The following is a 19,079-nucleotide window of genomic DNA, read 5'->3' as shown; positions in this document are numbered from 1 at the left end:
TTGACACGTGTTCACACGGGATTTCAAACCTCTTCGGACCAAAACATGGGACAAGTGTATTTTTGTTTCACAGAAAATGTTTTACCTTAAAGAGATTTGACCAGTAACAACGCCCCAAGGGTTGGGGTGTACAGGTGAGGAGGGTAGGGAGACGTATTTCAACCACACACTGCTGTCTTCAGATATCGTGAGGTAGTGGATACCTTACTTTAAAACATCGATGAAGAAAATGATCCTCGACGAATTACAGTGCAATTATATGTTTCTAATAAACACATATATGATTAACACCAGACAATTATAAAAGACTGTAAATATACGCATATATAGATACAATTATATTCACCACAGCTGTTATTGCGTGTCAAAACTGCGCCTACGCCTTCAATCTGGAAATACCCAGGCTATAAATAGAGATTGTCTCGGCGTTGTCACGTGATCGTGAGAGTAACGTATATCAATGCAGCAGTGTCATTCTTTAAATATCATTCAGTCATGTGATACCCAGGAATTAAAGATCTCATGTGCACAAATGTTGTTTAACAAACCATCAGCCATATGCGACGCTACAACGGCTGTGTGTTAACAAAGCAGTTTTGACAAAGCATGGTTGTGGATAGCTGCCGTGTTTAGCCTCAGAAGGATCTCCTTGAACTGCTATGGTTGGAAGATAGACCATTCTGCACAGTGTCATCACCTCATCACCATGCTGCTTTAAACAATAGCTCAGTGTTCTATACATCCTTATCTTGCCAGGGCATATCTGTGTGTTGTTCGAGTGATACATATGTCACATACTAGCAATGACATTCATCCCCGAGTTGGTGTTCAATTCCAACTGGGACGGTAGGGTAGCCTAGTGGTTAACGCTTTCGCTCGTCACGCTGAAGATCCGGGTTTACTTCCCCACATGGGTACAATGTGTGAAGCCAATTTCTGGTGTCCCCCGCCGTGATGTTGCTGGAATATTGCTAAATGTGGCGCAAAACCAAACTCACTCACTCACTCGTTAAGTGATGAATATACATGTGTTTCAGTTTTCTAATTAAACCACACACACACACACACACACACACACACACACACACACTCACACACACACGACACACACACACACACACACACACACACACACACACACACACACTTCACAAGTTTACAACTCGGAAATTGAAAACCGATAGCACAACTTAGAGATGCTCACCCCACATAAGTATCAATACGACGTTATAATACCCTGTTTTGATTACCTTTGAAGCTCACCCACCCGTAATATGATAATATGAGAGTATTTGAGCGTTAAGTCAACAGGCAGCAGAGGTTCTTCAGGTCGTGGAAGTTTACAACTCAGGAGAATTGACTTGAAACATTAGGCAGAACGATAGCTCAATATATACAGTCATCTCATCACATACAGATCACCTCGGTGAATACAAACACCTCAATGTCTTTGTTGTAAAACAGATCACCTTTTAATATAAACGACCACCTCCAATATATACAGTCACTCATCAATGAAAACCAGCACCTCAATATAAACAGTCACCTCAATATAAACACCCACCTCAATATATACAGTCATCTCAATGAAATCAAGCACCTCAATATAAACAGTCACCTAAAAATAACCAGGCAGCTCAATATATACAGTCATCTCAATATAAACACCCACTTCAATATATACAGTCACCTCAATGAAATCAAGCACCTCAATATAAACAGTCACCTCAAACAAACACCCACCTCAATATATACAGTCACCTCAATGAAAACAGGCACCTCAATATAAACAGTCACCTAAAACAATACAGGCAGCTCAACATATACAGTCATCTCAATATAAACACCCACTTCAATATATACAGTCACCTCAATGAAAACAAGCACCTCAATATAAACAGTCACCTCAATATAAACACCCGCCTCAATATATACAGTCATATCCTATCTTAATATATAGAGTGATCTCAATATAAACACCCACCTCAATATAAAACCACCTTACTAAAAGTGCATAAAACACTCACTCACTCAATTCTAACTAAATTCCTCATTTAGTGGAATGGTCTGTTTCCAGTAGGGAGGGGGTAGGGGAATATATAATATATTTTTAAATAGGGATAATGTTTTTTCTTGTAAATGGTTGAAAAAATATATTTCGTTCTGTTTTAAACTGCTTTCAAGCTACCTGTAACAAAACAATGTCCTTAATTTAGGCTCGTAATTTACAAAAGCCCCTTTACAGTTGGGTACGTTGTGCTGTATCCTGCTGAAATACTGCTTAAAGATTGCAAAACCATACTCACTCACCCAAAGAGTTTAGGTCTAGTGTACAATCACAGTCACACAACGTTAACTATTCTAACGCAGATTCCTGTTTGGCTTGGAAGTAAGCTTTACACTGAAAGAAACAAATGTCCTTGATACACGATATAAGGTTATATTTGCTCAAACAGATATTTATATATATATCGTCAGTTCGATTCAGTTCACTGATCAGATGTTCACCAGTCTAGGTAAATTTGAAATGAGGCTCTCCCAGACAGACAGAGATTTAACTTCCTACACTCTAGCAAACCAAGAGCAACGTTTCAGGTCGCAATTTTAAGCCCATATGGCGTCAAGCAAACAAAGAAACAAAATACTTGATTGAGGAAGGAACATCCGCCTTTAATGTGAAAACACAGGTAACACCGTTCACACATACAGTTATTCTGTCTGTACCTTTGAAAACAATGACAATGTTGATGAATATAAATTTTACTAAACTTTAGCATACAATCAGCAAAGTACAATATTTCCCTGGAACACACTGTCAGGATATCGTATCTCAAGGCATCCATCGCTTATTGCTTCAAAACGTGTTGCTGTATTCTGTGTAAGGGAGAACCGAACAATCAGTTTGGTTTTAAAGTAAATGTATAATCAGTTTAGTTTAAGTAACTGAATAATCAGTTTAGTTTAAGTAACTGAACAATCAGCTTTGTCTAACTGAACAATCAGTTTTGTTTAAGAAATTTACATATAAATATCCATTGTTGACATCAACAAATCCCCTTCGATATATCATTTGAGAAATGCATTTTAACGTCAGCCCAACCTAGGTTCTGGAATCCACTCCAGTAGGTAGTTGCTCTTGTGCAAGGTCCATTTCTTGTGACACGCCATGCGAGACATGTAGTTTACCAATAACTGGCCACTTGACCATGTCTCCCTGAACATAGGCACAGTTAGGGAAATATATTTCACTTCGGTATATTGCGTCTCCGATGATAGTTGCAATGTCACCCTCGACCTGAATTCGAACCTGACTGTTGTCAGTGGTGTTTACAACTACCACAACGACCCGTCCCTGTATACCCACGGTGGTTCTGAAGCGGCATTTGAAACGTTTCTCAACGACCCTTACCATGGCAGTGGTTCTCCGCATAGGTGGCGCTGTCACGCTGTACTTGATCACCCAGGAAATAGAGTTATCTGCCCTGTTGTCTTCCTCACCGGCGATGAATATGCCGTTGTTAAACGCGGCTGCGACATCTTCGGGAGCGGTAAGTTTTATACCTACATCCGCACCACGACAAAAACCTCGTCTTATTGTAACCCTCGCTGTCGCCGATGTCGTGCGTTGTTCTCTTATCTCATGGTCATGCGTGACGTCGGTGTGGTTGTCGTAATTGGCCTTGAAAAGGGACGTTGATCTGGGTGTTTTGTAATCGTATCTCCCAAAGAAATACGTGGGCTGCTCTGTACTAAATCGGACACCATCCCACACCACGTGTAGCTGGTAGTCGTTGTAGTCGTGTTGTCCTTTTGTTTTAATAAATGTCGCCCACGCCCACTTCTTAATGACGTCATCAAGGTCCGTCAGTTTGCTTGGCATGTTGATATCTAGGGCAAAGGGTAGATGACTGATTACGAAATGAGATCAAATTCTAAACATAAAGTGATTTTAGTCTTACGCCGCTTTTAGCAATATTCCCGCAATACCACGGCGGAGGACACCAGACATGGGCTTAAAACCTAATATTATGTTTCTGCTCTTCACAGACGTAGAGTCAACATCAAATGTTACAAATTAATTTGAATTTTGTTCAAATATAATTTTTTGTCCCTGTGTTACCTAAATGCTGTCTCGTCTATTCCACTTTGGTCCCCAGATTTCCGTGTTGCCTTTGGTTTCTGACAGTCTCGTTATTTATATCTCACTCACTCACTCACTCACTCACTCTATGAAGTGATGACAGGTTAAACTGATGCTCAGCAGCTACCGAGGTCGTGGGGTAACGGATTGGGTAGTCTATCTCGGCACCCTGGTTCGTTGCATGCTATTGTAACCCGTTTATGTTCATAATATCAATCACAGGTTTGTCTGACCAAAAGAATGTAATGCGGTGTTAAATAGCAAAGAACCTTAATATGTGAAGCTCTGTATGTATATCCATATTCTTGTAGTAATGGTGTATTGTGTATGTCGCCAAATTGTATAAACGTAGTGTATATTATGTGTATCACAGTATGCATTATTGTTTCATGAACACACACACACACACACACACACACACACACAAACACACACACACAAACATATTTATATATGTTATTGATATATATACATAAGAATGTATCACTGTAATATGGGCTGGATGACCTAATTCTCGGATAAACATTGATTAAATCATAATATGAAACCTGGATGATATTTAAAGTATGATGTATAGCAAAACGTGTTCAACATACCAGAATGGCACCAGTACCGAGTAATTCCTGAACACGATTTGAGCTATGTCATGCGACGTGCTTCATAGGTCAGATCACATGACACATCGGTTCGTATATGTGAGTGTGTGAGTACCAAGTCGTTAGGCAGTAAAGTGAAAATGGGGATAAACCTATCAGGTGATATCTGACACGACAGCACTGTATTAGGAACGTATGCGTCCATCTGCCACGTCTACATGTACGGCGACAAAGGACCAGTGTTCAACCCATCCGTCAGGTATATTTGTGTACAACGACTTACCTGGTATTACCGTTCCCGAGGGGAATCCCCGAAGTATTGACAACAGTATCCGAGGTACAGATAGTTTGTAGATTGCAATCAAAAGATAGGGCCTGGCATGCGCTGGGTGATATCGATTATCGACTTGCAGTGAGCGCCTGTTAGAACACCCGTCATTGCAGTGCATGTAATATTGATATATAAGCCCTGTTAATAATCGTAAATTCGCATGCTTGTATTTTATACACGTTCTTGTACATTTACTATGCAAAAGTGACCGATTATGCAGTTTTACCTACATATCTACATTTGCTGAGACCCGTGAATATCCGGGTTAGAATTGGTCTTCAGCTTGTCCTAAAAGGCGACTAACAGGATCAGGTGGTCAGGCTCGATGAATTGGTAGATCATGCTCATGATGTTGACCACTGGATTTGTCTGGTCAAGATTCTTTACAGACCGCCACAATATAACTGAAATAATTCTGAGTGCGGCTTTAAACAAAACAGAAATACCCAAACAAATACTTGAAAACCAGCTAAGCATGTGACATGCGCGCGTGTGTACACGTGATAATGTGTGGGTCCCTGAAATGAAAGGTCAACCAATTTATTCTGTTAACGATATCCTTCGGCTGATATAACTTGAAACTTATGCACAAAAAAGCTAGGAATCCATACTTCAGCCAGTCATTACTATATCCATGGGAGAAACAAGGTTAATTACTCGTGGAATATTTACTTACATACATTTTTAAATACAAACATTATTGACAGTGTATTGACGAAACAGATCTGGGGTTCATTTACGAGCTTTTAATAAGACGGAATTCGATTTATTAAAAGATTTAAGACCAATACCACGTGACATTCATCTGATATCACAACATTACGTCAGCCAACGTCAAGTGCGACTGCGTCTACATAAATACATGGGGTGTATAAGCTGCAGAATAATGTACTCTTCTATCGGTTCAACTGATTTTCTCGCCATGGGTTGCCTGTTATGGTTATGCACTGTTTCCATGAATTAGGCGGAATGCAGTGTCTTCACATATAGATACCCTTTCCATAGGGTTAACCGCTAACTGAAACTAATAACCCTTTATCTCCACGGAAATACCCCCAGTTGCAGATGTTATAGATACCATTCAGGGATTCCAGGAATAGGTACACGTCACGCGGTGATAAAACTGCCTGACATATGGCACACCTCGACTATATAATGAATGGTCTAGCTCACCCCCTCAGTATTAAATGGTTGATATTACACCAGGGCGGAAGGTGGCATAATGCAACAGAACATGGCTTACCGTCCTGATATTCCCTCAGGTGAGTAGGTGTGCGTGCGTACGCGTGTGTGTACGCGCTCGTGTGTATCTATTATACGTATTTATATTTTACGCAATGTGATTTTTGAACCTGTCAAACCCCGTCAAACCGCCATATGGCATCACATGTCAGTAGTGCTAAAGCTGCCTTTGACTTTGGTGAAGCCCACGTGAAAAATAATGGATCGAATAACAATAGTGTGACGTCACAGTTGTTTTGTATCACTTCGTATTTATTCGTTGATGCATGTCTTGGTAGTATTTCATGATTGACGGTGCACAAACTATCACCAAGGTTACAACTATCGATCACACATATTTTCAGAGGGGATCTCACCTTAAACCAGTAAGACTAATGAGGGTTGGGTGTTTAAAATGTGTGACCAAGATCAGTGTCGTCGTTTGTTTGTGTTTAACGCCGCTCTCCAGCAATATTCCAGCACTGTGACGGAGGCCTGTTAATTATCGAGACTGGACCAGGCAATTCAGTGATGTAATCAACTGACATGCATCAATCAAGTCATCGAGACTGACCACACTATAGTGTCAATCGCCTATTACGACAAGACAGTTCTAGTCATGTTTCGGCGTACCAATGAAACTCAGGCCTTCATCGTGAATATCTGCGCTTTTGGCCACAGACTTCACCATGCTCTTTATCTAGGCAATTAGCGACATAGTACATCCACGCAAACATACATACAGCTGTACATGTCACTAGTGAAAAGTGATTGTACCTATGACAATTGTAAGTGTGCATTAAACAATTCATGATAGTCCAGGGATACGAACGCTATTATCTGTTACATATTTTGAATTACATAGTTACGTAAATATACACGCAAGTTTACCAACAACCGAACGTGGGTATTTCCTCTTGAAACGAAACATTTTGACCACGTGAAATTCAGATATGATACTGTTTACAGTTTCAGGTACGTCCACGAAAATTACAGACATTAGCACAGTGTTCAAGGAGTGGGCATGGACGACCTATCTCAAGACACCCAGACAACCTGTACTTTCCAGAAAGTTGAAGCTTACAGAAGCTGATATCGAGTTGAAATGGCATAGAGTGAAGATCACGTCCCTAACGCCACAGTACACGAAAGTTGAGGCGACTCCCACTAAAGTACACGTTCTCTACGACTCCAAATACAATAACAGTACCAAGGATGACCAAGAACAGACATTCAGGGCTGAGAAGGAGACAGTTTCCACAGCAACCACCAAACTAACCAAAGGTTTTTCCAGGGATATAAACGTCGGCATCGAACTTACCCTTCCTCCAGATCTTGACCAACCTTCCAAAGCAGAGGCCAGCTTTGGACATCGACTGAATGTGGATAACGAGGAACAGAACACTGTTGAAAGTAAGGTCAAGTGGTCTGTGGACACCAAAATCACCTCTAGACGTAATGTCGTCACTGTAGCTGAACTGGCAATAGAGGAGAAAAGCTGCCAGTATGAGTTCTCAATGGACGTGAAACTTAAAGGGACGGTCCTTGCAGTCATACGGGACGCCCGTGGTGAGAGGAGACACGTCATGACTGTCCAGGGGGACGTGGCTACCGTTCTGAGGGACATTAAAGACAAAGACAGATTTGGTAAACTTTTCAGTGTAGATATCAACAAATCTCGAACCGTTACCTGGCCCGTGTCCGGCTCTCTCCACCTTAAATACGGAGTGTCACAGACTGTCAAGATATATCAACTATAACCTTCGAAAAATGAGGGTTAGAATTTTGGCAGGAACATTTGTTCCAACTGCAGATATTCGGTTTTGATTCCCCAGATGGGAGTTATTCATGAAGAATATTTGTCGTTTCTGGAACGAGTTGTTACTGGACTGCTGCCAATGGCAACCCATTCCTAAGTACCGATGTCAAGCTTCGAAACTCACTGTCAGTAACAGCAGACATATTGATAATCAATTTCATTTTGTACAAGTCCTTGGACCAACGTACAGACATGGTTGAAGTGTTGTGCCTTGCTCCAGATACATTTTATGTCAGTTCAACCCAAGTGCATGACATCTATGAGACTGTCCGTGAATGACCTAACTGTGAAACCAACAAAAATAGACATATGCTGTAATTAACGATTAAATGTTTTGTGATGGATTCCATTATACCCACCAGTGTAAAATAGTCAATCTTCTTAAACAGGACAGAGCTTCGCGTGTGAAACTTCATGTGTCAAACACTGGAAAACGTTCCGATTATAATGTTCTGTGTTTCCGTATAGATTCTCATCGTGCATTTGAGAAACACAAATAGAGACGGTGTACGGATTAACACCGATTTATTACAGAGATGAATATGTGAGTATGACTGTGTGGTTAACTTGTATTGTCAACAGTTTTGTAATGGTAACGATATCAGAACTGATTTACAATTAATGTCATTATAATACAATACTGATGAATACCATTCCAGTGTTAATTTGCCCATATGTACATAAACCAGAAGACTGTACATCCCTAGCTGTCATTACATGTATCCATCTCGAACAAATTTTATTCAACTTCAAGCAGAAGAAAAATTATGTATGCAAAATGTTTATATACATTTCCAATGTAACATCGATGTTTTATTCATACAGTATAACATGTGATAAATGTTTAGCTTCGGTTAGTGGAATTAACCATGTTGCCTTTCTTGTCGAATAAACCTCTTCATCATCTACATCTTCTTCTGTTGTTTACGATGTCCTCAGAAGCTGTATAACCTAAATTCAGTAACGTTATCAACCCGTGAAAATCTGTTAGAATTTATGCTGTACTACTCGTAAGAGGCGACCGACGGGTGATATGGCTCACTGAGTCGCATCGTATCCTAATTGCGTAGATCGATGCTCATGCTCTCAGAAATTGAATTATACTAAAGTTTACTCACTGAACTGTGAAGAGATCACTAGCTGTTATTACCGCATGCATTCGCGTGGAAACCAAATACAAGACCGATTCTGAGCAGAATATGTGTTCGTGAAAAGCGTCAGCCCTCTTAACATTCTATAATAGCAATAATGTTTGTGTGTGTTTTAACGCCGCACTCAGCAACATTACATCTGTGTGACGACCGTCTGTAAATAACTGGACCAGACAATCCAGTGATTATCATCATGAGCATCATCCAGCCTGACCACACTGTCGCCTCTTACGACAAGCATAGGTTTCTGAAGAACAATTCTAACGCGGATTTTCAAGGGTTGATAACACTAATGAATTCAGGCTACACAGTTCCCGAGAGCATCTTTAACGATCAGCATGAAATCAAAGCTCCTATGACAGGATTCGTCTCATGGCTGCGAAAACGCAATACCCTGGAACGAATCTTTGGCAGCTGTGCGTTATTGTTCCTAATATAGAGCTGTCGTGTCAGAAAACAGCTGATGGGTTTATCCCCATTTTCACTTTCATGCCTGACGAGTAGGTGCTCACACACTCACATATTCGAACACGTATGTTTAACTGTGTTCGTACCACGGCTCAAGACATAACTCAAAGGGTGTTCAGGAATTACTGGTGTCATTCGGGTATGTTGAAAGAGTTGTGCTATACATCATACTTTAAATATGATACAGGTTTCGGCTTCAGGTTATTTGTGTTTGTTATTTAACGCTGCTTGTCAGTTATATCATCGCTGCAAACCTGTTCTCGAGTGTTGGCCAGACAAACCTGTGATTGATATCATGAACACTATACACGCTGACGGGTAACAATAACACACCACATCAAACAGATCAGTTTATCATACACAAACCTTACAAATAATTATGCCCTTCCGATTATTATTTTTCACACTTTCAGGTGTGTCTTAAACTACACACTACATGTAACGGTTGTTTAAAATGCCGGTCAAAGTGTTACATTGTGACAAGGATTTGTCAAACAGTAAGGTCCAGTGCTTAACACGTTTGCTATTCACACCTAAGATTAAGTTCGAAGCCCGTTTCAGATGCCCCTCACTTATATATACTGAAAAGCGGCGTAAAACCATACTCATTCACCAATGAGAATTGTTTATAAGGGATCGTTCATAACTTATGGCTGGGGTGGTGTGTGTGTGTGTGTGTGTGTGCGTGCGTGCGTGCGTGCGTGCGCGCATTCGCCATGTAGTAATATGTGTGTATGTATGTATGTGTGTGTGTGTGTATGTATGTATATACATATATATATATATGCATGTGTGTGCGTGTGTATGTATATATATATGTGTGATTTTGTGTATGTATGTATATATGTATGTGTGTATATATGTGTGTGTATGTGTGTGCGTGTATATGTGTGTGCATATGTGTGTGTTTATGTGTATGTGTGTGTGCGTGTGTGAGTGATGGTCATGTACAAAGTCAATCAGGCGAATACTTTTATTAATATTTTTATGTACAAAAATGATGACCCCCGCCCCCTTGCCTCCCCGGAACAAAATTGGTGACCCCCCCTGCCCCTTTAATATCAACAATCCAGTGATCTACGCAACACCTCGATCTACGCAATTGGGATACGTCGACGTGTCAACCAAGTCAGCGAGCCTGACCACCTGATCCCGTTAGTCGCCTTTTAGGACAAGCATGGGTTGCTGAAGACAAACCAAATGGTACGCCTACGGGCCACAATTCTTCACAATGAATCGCAGCACCTCACGAGAGTGGGCTAGATGCTCCTCTCATCCACACCTCGTATAGTCTACCATATACATATGTATGTTTTAAACTACACAGAAAGACAGAACAATCAGAACTACAAAATGTGCAAATTTATTTCAAAGTATGAAAACGTGATTTGTAATAACATTTAAAACATGACGACGGATAGTACAATTAGTGGAATATCAAAGTGTAGTAGGGCATCATAAAGGTATAACTAGTAGTTGGCGGTACAATATAAACCTAGCTATTTAAGGCCAACAATCCAAAGTATATCACAATGACAAAATCTAACGTGAATAGTCCTAATGATAAGAGCAATGTACAAAGGAAATGGTTAGACAATATGCGCCCTGCTCCAGGTCCATTAATAGTGCTTTACACTATGATCACAACTGTGACAATGTTACTTTGCATCCAAGGATTGTCTACACTACAACAGTATAAAAACATACTGGCCATAGTAGCCACACTGTTAGTATCAGTTCAGAATTCTTGACTCAACTGCCAAAGGAAAGACCTCCCTTGAGTAGGTGAGATGGATGACTCGAGACATTCACATATTAGAGTCAGTATTTTGTTTCTCCCACTGATTCACAATATAACAAGTTCTTCAACATAAGTACAACATATTTTCCTGTTAAACTGAGTATCACCAACCTTCTCCCCCAATAACAGCTATGGTATATCTTCCTCCGCAAGTGATGGATATACACTCCGGGTTGCCCCTGCTTGGCTTTTTGCTGCACCAGCGTCTTTTCCATAGGAAACCTTCACTTTCTGTGACACACCGTACCTGAACACCACACTGCCGTGTACAGGCAGCTCCACAGTACGGTTTTGACTGTCAAATATTAAATCATTCATACTGCCACCATTTCTGTTATTAATGTCTTTAAGAACAGTTGCCACGTTGTTTTCAACCACCTGCACGACTTTCTCCTGTTTCTCCTGTCCCGAATCACAACCACCACTCTCCCCTTTAGTTTGATGGCGCTGGTGAATGTATATTTTGCGCTCGTCTCCTCCACCTCCAACTTGGCTATGGTTTGTTTCTTACTCTTGGACACTATCGTTGTGTCCACAGACCAAGTCTTCTTCTTTCTGACAACACTGTTTTCATCAGTTCCCACGTTAATACTGTTCCCGAAACTGGCAGTCGCCATTTGCTTCTTTCGCGCATCTGGAGATTCATCGCCAGCGGTCATTCGTGACATTTCGTCCGGAAGGTCCATTTCAATCGTAGTATTCGCCTGCTTGCTGTAGCCTTTGGTCAACGTGATACTAGCAGTAGACTCCGTGTCCTGTTCCGTTTTGAAACTGTGCGTCTGGTCATTGTCTGTAGCATTGTCGTACTCCGCCTCAATGACCACTTTGGTTCCAGATTCCAGTCCCTCCAACTGCTTCACATACTTAGTTTCCTGGGTAGTAGTTTTTAATTTGTCCCATAAAATCTCAATGTCTGCGTGTTTATACTTCAGTTTGGGCCTGAAGAGCTTTGCGAAAAAGCTTGTACTTGTGTTCAAGTAATGCCTCCAAGCCCAATCTTGGAAATATTCCTGTAGATCGATGATTCTTTGAAGCATTTTGTTTATGTATCCCGACTGTCGTATTGCGCCGAGCTCAAGCACAGAGTGAGGCGTCTTTGCTGCTCTCGGTCTTTTATACCCTTCAGTTTGGAAACATTTCCCTTTTGTAATTCCCCTTGTGCAAAGAAAGCCGCCTGTTGTTTGAGCCCCGTCACTGTGATCACGTCTATTTATAACTCTTTGGGTTTTCCCAAGATTATTTGCCACAGTGAATTCTACCGCACTCTAAATTGGACACGTGACTCCTTGCTGAGCAGTTACGTAACCGCCGGCATAATGCATATGATGTCAGTGATCACATACGAGTTATACTGACACACCTAGAAACATCTGTGCAACATAATGCCATCAACTCCACATTTACAAACATTTTATTTTATTAATAGCGAACTGCTTCATGGTGCATACTATTTGTGAAGCAAAACGTATCACACTGCCTCATAACAGTACATAAGTAAGTAAGTAAGCATATATTTGTTTACATGGAGTAGAGGTAACCATTCTTATACACAGGTTGTGGAATTACAAATTGAAAGGTACATGTGTATATATAGACCTGAGTGTTCTGTCTCAACTCAGTGGAACGCATAAATTTGAGCGACGACCCCACGAATCCCTTGTGCGCATGTACACATAATATCTATTTTTAGTCATCCGGTCTTTCCAATGTTATGGCTACTTCTATGAATAGACACACGTCTCCCTCCCACAACTGCGATGCAAAACATTTCAGTGTAACCGGCTGATCGTTCAACTATGATGAATTACATGTGATTTTATCAACGAAGACAAAGACTGACTTTCAAGGTAAAATGATCTACGTCATCATATCATTGCTGGAGTACAAACGTTCATGTGATTCTTTTCTGTACACAGAACTGTTTGTTTGTGTGTGTGTGTGTGTGTGTGTGTGAGAGAGAGAGAGAGAGAGTGAGGCAGAGTGAGGTGTGTGTGTGTGTGTGAGTGTGAGAGAGAGAGTGTGTGTGTGTGTGAGGAGACTGTGTGTGTGTGTGTGTGTGTGTGTGTGTGTGTGTGTGCACTGTGTGTGTGTGAGAGAGAGTGTGTGGCACTGTGTGAGTGTGTGTGTGTGTGTGTGTGTGTGTGTGTGTGAGAGAGAGAGAGAGTGTGTGTGAGCCCGGCACTGTGTATGTGTGTGTGAGAGAGAGAGTGTGTGTGTGTGTGTTGGGGGAGGGGTGAAGGGGCTAAACGTGTAAGTCAGTTCACCAGTTACAAACAATTCAATATCTCATTCATAATTACTTTTAAACATTTACTGGTTATATCCGTCAACTTCTAATAACCATGTGGTTATACAGTGTTATTTGATAAAGCATTGCTCGTCTAAATCCGTTCTCACCGGCACGCTACGAGGGACGCCCAGTGTTACATCTTGAATGGCGATCACGACTATTGATTATATTGTTAAGTGCGAGTAATGTTTACAGTTGATTTGTATCGCGGCTGTCATTCCCTACTTTCGCTTTGTCCAGTAGTGAAAGGGTCGGAATATATCTCTACTTTCCCTTCGTCTAGTATCGAAATATGATCTATATATATTCCCTTCGTCATAAATCGAAATATACGTAAACCCTTCTTAGAATCAGTGAGTTTTACAGTTATGACTACTATCACTATTGAGCATTTACACTTTAGGGTTGTAGTGTGTTGTGTTAGAACTGAGAGAGTTCAAGATAGTACATACTTATATAACAAATTTTGACGATCAAGGTGCGCCACTTCAAATCTGTCAATTTTATTGACCAAATGTTCAGTACTCTTCACGTCAGATGAAACTCTACATGTACGGAGGTGCTTAACAACTAACTTAAGAAATACAGGGCATCAATTAATGCGTTCCCAGTTGTGTTTCTTTAGTTTTAATGAAACAGAAAGTACTGCCTCCTTCCTCAGTTTAGAAACATTATTAATTAAGCTGCCTAACTGTATTATGTTTACTTTCAGAATGGGTACGTGCTGTAGTACCGGTGCTGTTCAAGAAAACTACCTCTCTATCCCTATGTCGACAGGGGTAAGTGGACCCAGATGTACTGACTGACTGACTGAGGTTTGGTTTTACGCCGCTTTTAGCAATATTCCAGCAACATCACGGTTTTGGGCGCCACTTTTAGCAATATTCCAGCAACATCACGGCTACCCCACCGGGACACAGAGAAATGGGCTTCACTCATTGTACCCATGTGGGGATTCGAACCATATAAAACAGGTCACTCACTCACTCACTCACTCACTCACTCAGCCAACACTTTAAACCACTCACTCACCCCACCTCACTCTACGAGACCGCCCGTAAATGAACTAAGTGTCAAACCAACAAACACAATAGACATCTGCTGTAATTAACGATTATATTCCAAACTTGACGAAGCTCACAAATCAATACAAGGGCGTCACTATGGTAGTACAAAATAGAGTGGCAATAACAATTCAAATATAACATAATACAGAAGCAATGATTACCGCAATATAGACAGTAATGGCCATATTTACCTCTCAGCAACATTAATCCAACTAACAAGAAACTACAGGTTTAAGCAGAAATCCCAGAGTGAAGATTGATCACACAAAATGCTGATAATTTTGCCCTTGAGAGATACGAGGCAAGTTAGTTCCCCTTACGTATATATAAGGAAACATACTAGATCTTTCCACACTGTTCTCGACGTAACTGAAGAGGGCAACAGCCTGTTGGACCCGTGAAGATCCGGGATTATAATAGAATTGATCTTCAGTAACTCATGCTTGTCGTAAAAGGCGACTAACGGTGGTCAGGCTCGCTGATTCGGTTGACAGATGTCATCGGTTCCCAAATGCGTAGATCGATGCTCATGCTGTTGATCACTGGATTGTCTGGTCCAGACTCGATTATTTACAGACCGCCGCCATATAGCTGGAATATTGCTGAGTGCGGCGTAAAACTAAACTCACTCACTCACATCAGCCTGTTGTAGAGCAATCCACAAGTTGTCTAAAATAGCACAATTCTAAATATAGCACACGTCTGCGGATGGGTACCTGACGTACTGTCTGTTCCGGGTATTTCTCCAGTCTTGCACCTACCAACAAGGCCAGACAAGTTATTCACAATACAGAATGTACCCACCACAGGGTCGTGTCGTGCTTAAAAACAGCGTATATATAGTATACAATATATAGTAGGTATATAGACTATATATACCTATAGAGACTATATACGTCTTTCTAACGCAGTTTTTAAGCACGACACGCCCCTGGGAATTTCTAAATTTCTGAAAATAACGTACCATCGGTACAGTATCACCATTCGCCCTTGAGTGAAATCCATGATTCGTGACGAACCTCAACGTATATTATATATATCTGTGTGTTCCCGAGACATAAACCTCATTCACTCACTCACTCATTACATGGTGTTTAATCCCCACGGTCGTGCACCATTGCCGACCATAATATTACCGTAACACTGCTATAATACTCACTAACACATTGATCCAGGTACAAGGGAAGGCCGGCGGAGCGGTGACGGATCTGGAGACGTTGTTCAAATCCTGGGCTTGGGAAAACTACCTGAGAAGTGCAAAGGGGAAGAAACTCAAATTTCGAGAAGCTCAGATACAGCTTGTCTGGGATCATGTCAAGTGCAAGTCAGACAAGCCTGTATACACACAACTGGAGACTCCGATCCCCGGGACCAGCGCGGGCGTTCCCTCGACCGAGACCCAGGTAGTCTTCACATCACGGTATCAGAACGATACTGCAGTCGCACAGACGCATGCCTTCAGGTAACAGTTGGGAAAAGACTGTGGGTGCAATTGCGGGTATTCATTATTGGCCGTAATGTTTAGGTGCATGGTCACGTGCACAGGTCATTAGGTGAGTGAGTGAGTGTGGTTTTACGCCGCTTTCAGCAATTTTCCAGCAATATCACGGCGGGGACACTAGAAATGGGCTTCACACATTGTATCCATGTGGGGAATCGAACCCGGGCCTTCGGCGTGACGAGCGAAAGTGGGGAATCGAACCCGGGCCTTTGGCGTGACGAGCGAACGCTTTAACCATTAGGCTACCCCATCGCCCCAGGTCAGTAGGTGAAGTAGTGTCGGCGGCGGGGAGTAGAAGCATGGGTGACCGCGTTGGCCAGCACGACTTCTGAGAGTTTTTAGGTTTGTGGTTCTGCTCCACACGGACGCACATGTAACACATAGTCGATGTCCTCCTCAGGCGACGGACTTTGTTGAAATACAGGTTTGAGTACCCAGCCGTAACAATTGTTAGTTAGTAGGATGAGATAGTAATGTAACATATACCTTTCACCCAAGTCAGCTTGAGTTGTATACTTTCCAAAAAGCTGAAAGGAGTACATGCTGATCCATTGTCCAGGGTTTAATAATGGTAATAATGTTGTTGCATGCACCTTGTTTATAGAGGCCAGCACAATGTGTGTACATACATGCATAATTGTTGTTGCATTAGAAAGTTCTGCATGTCAGAACCATGCATGTTGTAGTGATGAACATCAAAGACTTTAACCATCTCAGGCTTAGATCCCGCGTTACGTTGACGTCACGTGAAAAAGCGACGTTGTTCTCACTCACTCAAGCACGCGCAAAGTCAATCACTAGACTAACGTTTTGTCTCTGAATATATATAATTCTGATAGTAACAAACAAACCCATATAAATTAAAACGGAACCCCAGGGAGACCAGAGATTCAGAACCTGAGGAAATCTAGACTTGCTTCATTTAGGGCTTTAGCATTGCAGTGAGGGTTAGGCAATATGGAAAATAATGTGGTTCAGGGACTGTGAAACAGACTAAGTCAATCACCAACGCACTGACCTATCCACTCACTCACTCACCCACTCTTTTACAGAGCTGAGAAGACGACGAACGCTACCATTACAACAACCATTACGAAAGGGTTCGCTAAGGAAGGAAGCTTTGGGCTGGAGTTGTCCCTACCCGCTGACGTCGCCAAGGCAACGATTGGGTTTGGTCTCAACTACACTGTTGAAACTGCCGAGGAGCATACCATCGCAAAGTCAATGACGTGGGCCACAGATACAACAGTGACGTCAGAACCGAAGTCAGTCACTCTGGCAGAGCTTGAGATTGAGGAACAAGCTTCCAGCTGGACATTCGAGGTCAAGGTCACCATCAAAGGGCGGATAACTGCAGTTATCAAAGGTACCAAGGGCATGACATCTGTTGCCATGACGATTGATGGAGATGTCGCAACTATCCTTGAAGATCGTCGAGCAGGAACTGCATCGTCTGTACCCAAGGATGTTGAGATTAAACATGGCAAGGTCACTTGGCCGGTAACGGGCAAATGTGACTTCCGGTTCGGCGTGTCCCAGAAAGTGAAAGTCTCGCCTGCACAACCAAATAGATAAGAAGGAGTAATGAATTTTAGATTTAAATTTAAAACTGATGCGTAATACGTAAGAAGTTTCAAATGGTAATAGAGTTCCAAACCATTCACTAGTGCTTTGTCCCATGCTTGTTGACTAACGGGATCGAATGGTCAGGGTCGCTGACATGGTTGACGCATGTCATCGTGTCCCAATTTCGTAGATCGATGCTCAAGATGTCAGTTGATTGTCTGGTCAAGGCAGACTGTCGTCATCGATGCTTTTATCGGATTTAAAAACAAAACCCAGGTTTATGTTTCCAAGGTTTCCAAAATTAATTTTTCGTATTACCATTCCGGTTCTAAGTGGCTTAGTTGCCAAATTCGACCTTTCAAATTGCTGCTTTGAATAAATATCTATGTTTCATGAGGTCGAACCTTTTCGAAAGAAGTGCAGTTACGTCAACGATCATTTAAAGAGGTGTTTCGCAAAATCCCTGAAAGTCCATTCAGGTAGCTTGAACGTCGCCATTATAAACCGGAGACGTTTACATCTCTTATAAGTTCTTAAGATGAGTTGATTCAGAAAGCCGGAAACGGCGTCTGTTACCATGGAAACATATGTCCATGTATTTGCCGGCTGTGTTACTGTGGATCAAAAGAAAAGTCTCCTTTATTGTTCACATTCAGTGTACATGCTTGTTATCATTTCCCCTACAGTTCTATGTTTACAACACTGGTATGTTTCCAGGATTGAAAACAGGCAGTACATGAACGCCTGGTAATAACTTTCTTATTAATCAACAATTAACTTTTAGCGTTGCATCGGTAATATTACAGTAATTTATGATTGTTGATAAACTAGATTTCTTTCAAAACGCACATAGTATATGCTTACTTTTAAAAGCAAAGAAAAATATTCAACACGGATATGTTTGTATTTTTATCATACCTTTTTGACCATTTTCATGTATTGAAGTAGATGACAATAGCGTGATTATGGTGCTTGTGACAATGTGATTACAGAGCTTTTACTAGCGCTTCCGATTAATTTTTCGTTTTGCCAATACGTCTATAATTTTGTGCTTAGATATATATCGTCAGTTCGATTCAGTTCACTGATCAGATGTTCACCTGTCTAGGTAAATTTGAAATGAGGCT

The 19,079-nt window shown here is 41.4% G+C and overlaps 3 protein-coding genes and 1 long non-coding RNA gene across 7 annotated transcripts in view; 2 read left to right on the top strand and 2 right to left on the bottom strand.

Moving 5' to 3' along the window:
• Positions 1-2,649: 2,649 nt before the first annotated feature.
• LOC124289674 lies at positions 2,650-5,201 on the bottom strand. 2 transcript variants are annotated; one of them, XM_046726289.1, is made up of 2 exons: positions 5,021-5,201; positions 2,650-3,888 (listed from the first exon to the last, which is right to left on the bottom strand). In XM_046726289.1, the coding sequence occupies exons 1-2, from the start codon at positions 5,184-5,186 to the stop codon at positions 3,101-3,103; spliced, it is 954 nt and encodes a 317-aa protein (XP_046582245.1). In that variant the 5' UTR covers positions 5,187-5,201; the 3' UTR covers positions 2,650-3,100. The 2 variants fall into 2 exon arrangements, with proteins under 2 accessions (XP_046582245.1, XP_046582246.1); XM_046726290.1 differs by lacking the exon at positions 5,021-5,201 and adding an exon at positions 4,738-4,898.
• Positions 5,202-6,196: 995 nt separating this feature from the next.
• Positions 6,197-9,016, top strand: LOC124289666. 2 transcript variants are annotated; one of them, XM_046726274.1, is made up of 2 exons: positions 6,197-6,330; positions 7,265-9,016. In XM_046726274.1, exons 1-2 carry the CDS (start codon positions 6,291-6,293, stop codon positions 8,047-8,049), a joined length of 825 nt encoding a protein of 274 aa, XP_046582230.1. In that variant the 5' UTR covers positions 6,197-6,290; the 3' UTR covers positions 8,050-9,016. The 2 variants fall into 2 exon arrangements, with proteins under 2 accessions (XP_046582230.1, XP_046582229.1); XM_046726273.1 differs by having other exon boundaries at positions 6,198-6,330; positions 7,259-9,016.
• LOC124289670 lies at positions 7,194-18,722 on the bottom strand. Its single transcript, XR_006901732.1, has 3 exons — positions 18,614-18,722; positions 17,401-17,404; positions 7,194-7,205 (listed from the first exon to the last, which is right to left on the bottom strand). It is a non-coding gene; the product is annotated as an uncharacterized LOC124289670 (long non-coding RNA).
• The window catches only part of LOC124289665, a 28,446-nt gene continuing 22,589 nt past the window's right edge, over positions 13,223-19,079 (top strand). Inside the window, exons 1-4 of one of the 2 annotated variants that reach the window (XM_046726270.1) lie at positions 13,223-13,375; positions 14,531-14,597; positions 16,061-16,347; positions 17,439-17,950. In XM_046726270.1, the coding sequence (XP_046582226.1) occupies positions 14,532-14,597; positions 16,061-16,347; positions 17,439-17,950 (865 nt within the window). In that variant the 5' untranslated portion in view covers positions 13,223-13,375; position 14,531. The remainder of the gene's footprint in view (positions 13,376-14,530; positions 14,598-16,060; positions 16,348-17,438; positions 17,951-19,079) is intronic. The other variant, XM_046726272.1, reaches the window with a different exon arrangement.

Source organism: Haliotis rubra, unplaced genomic scaffold, assembly GCF_003918875.1.
Source record: "Haliotis rubra isolate DU_JTF1 unplaced genomic scaffold, ASM391887v1 Scf446, whole genome shotgun sequence".
In the NCBI taxonomy this organism is placed as follows: Eukaryota; Metazoa; Mollusca; class Gastropoda; order Lepetellida; family Haliotidae; genus Haliotis; species Haliotis rubra.
The sequence above is the reverse complement of the archived record's forward strand: the minus strand, read 5'-3'. Positions and strand labels throughout refer to the sequence as shown.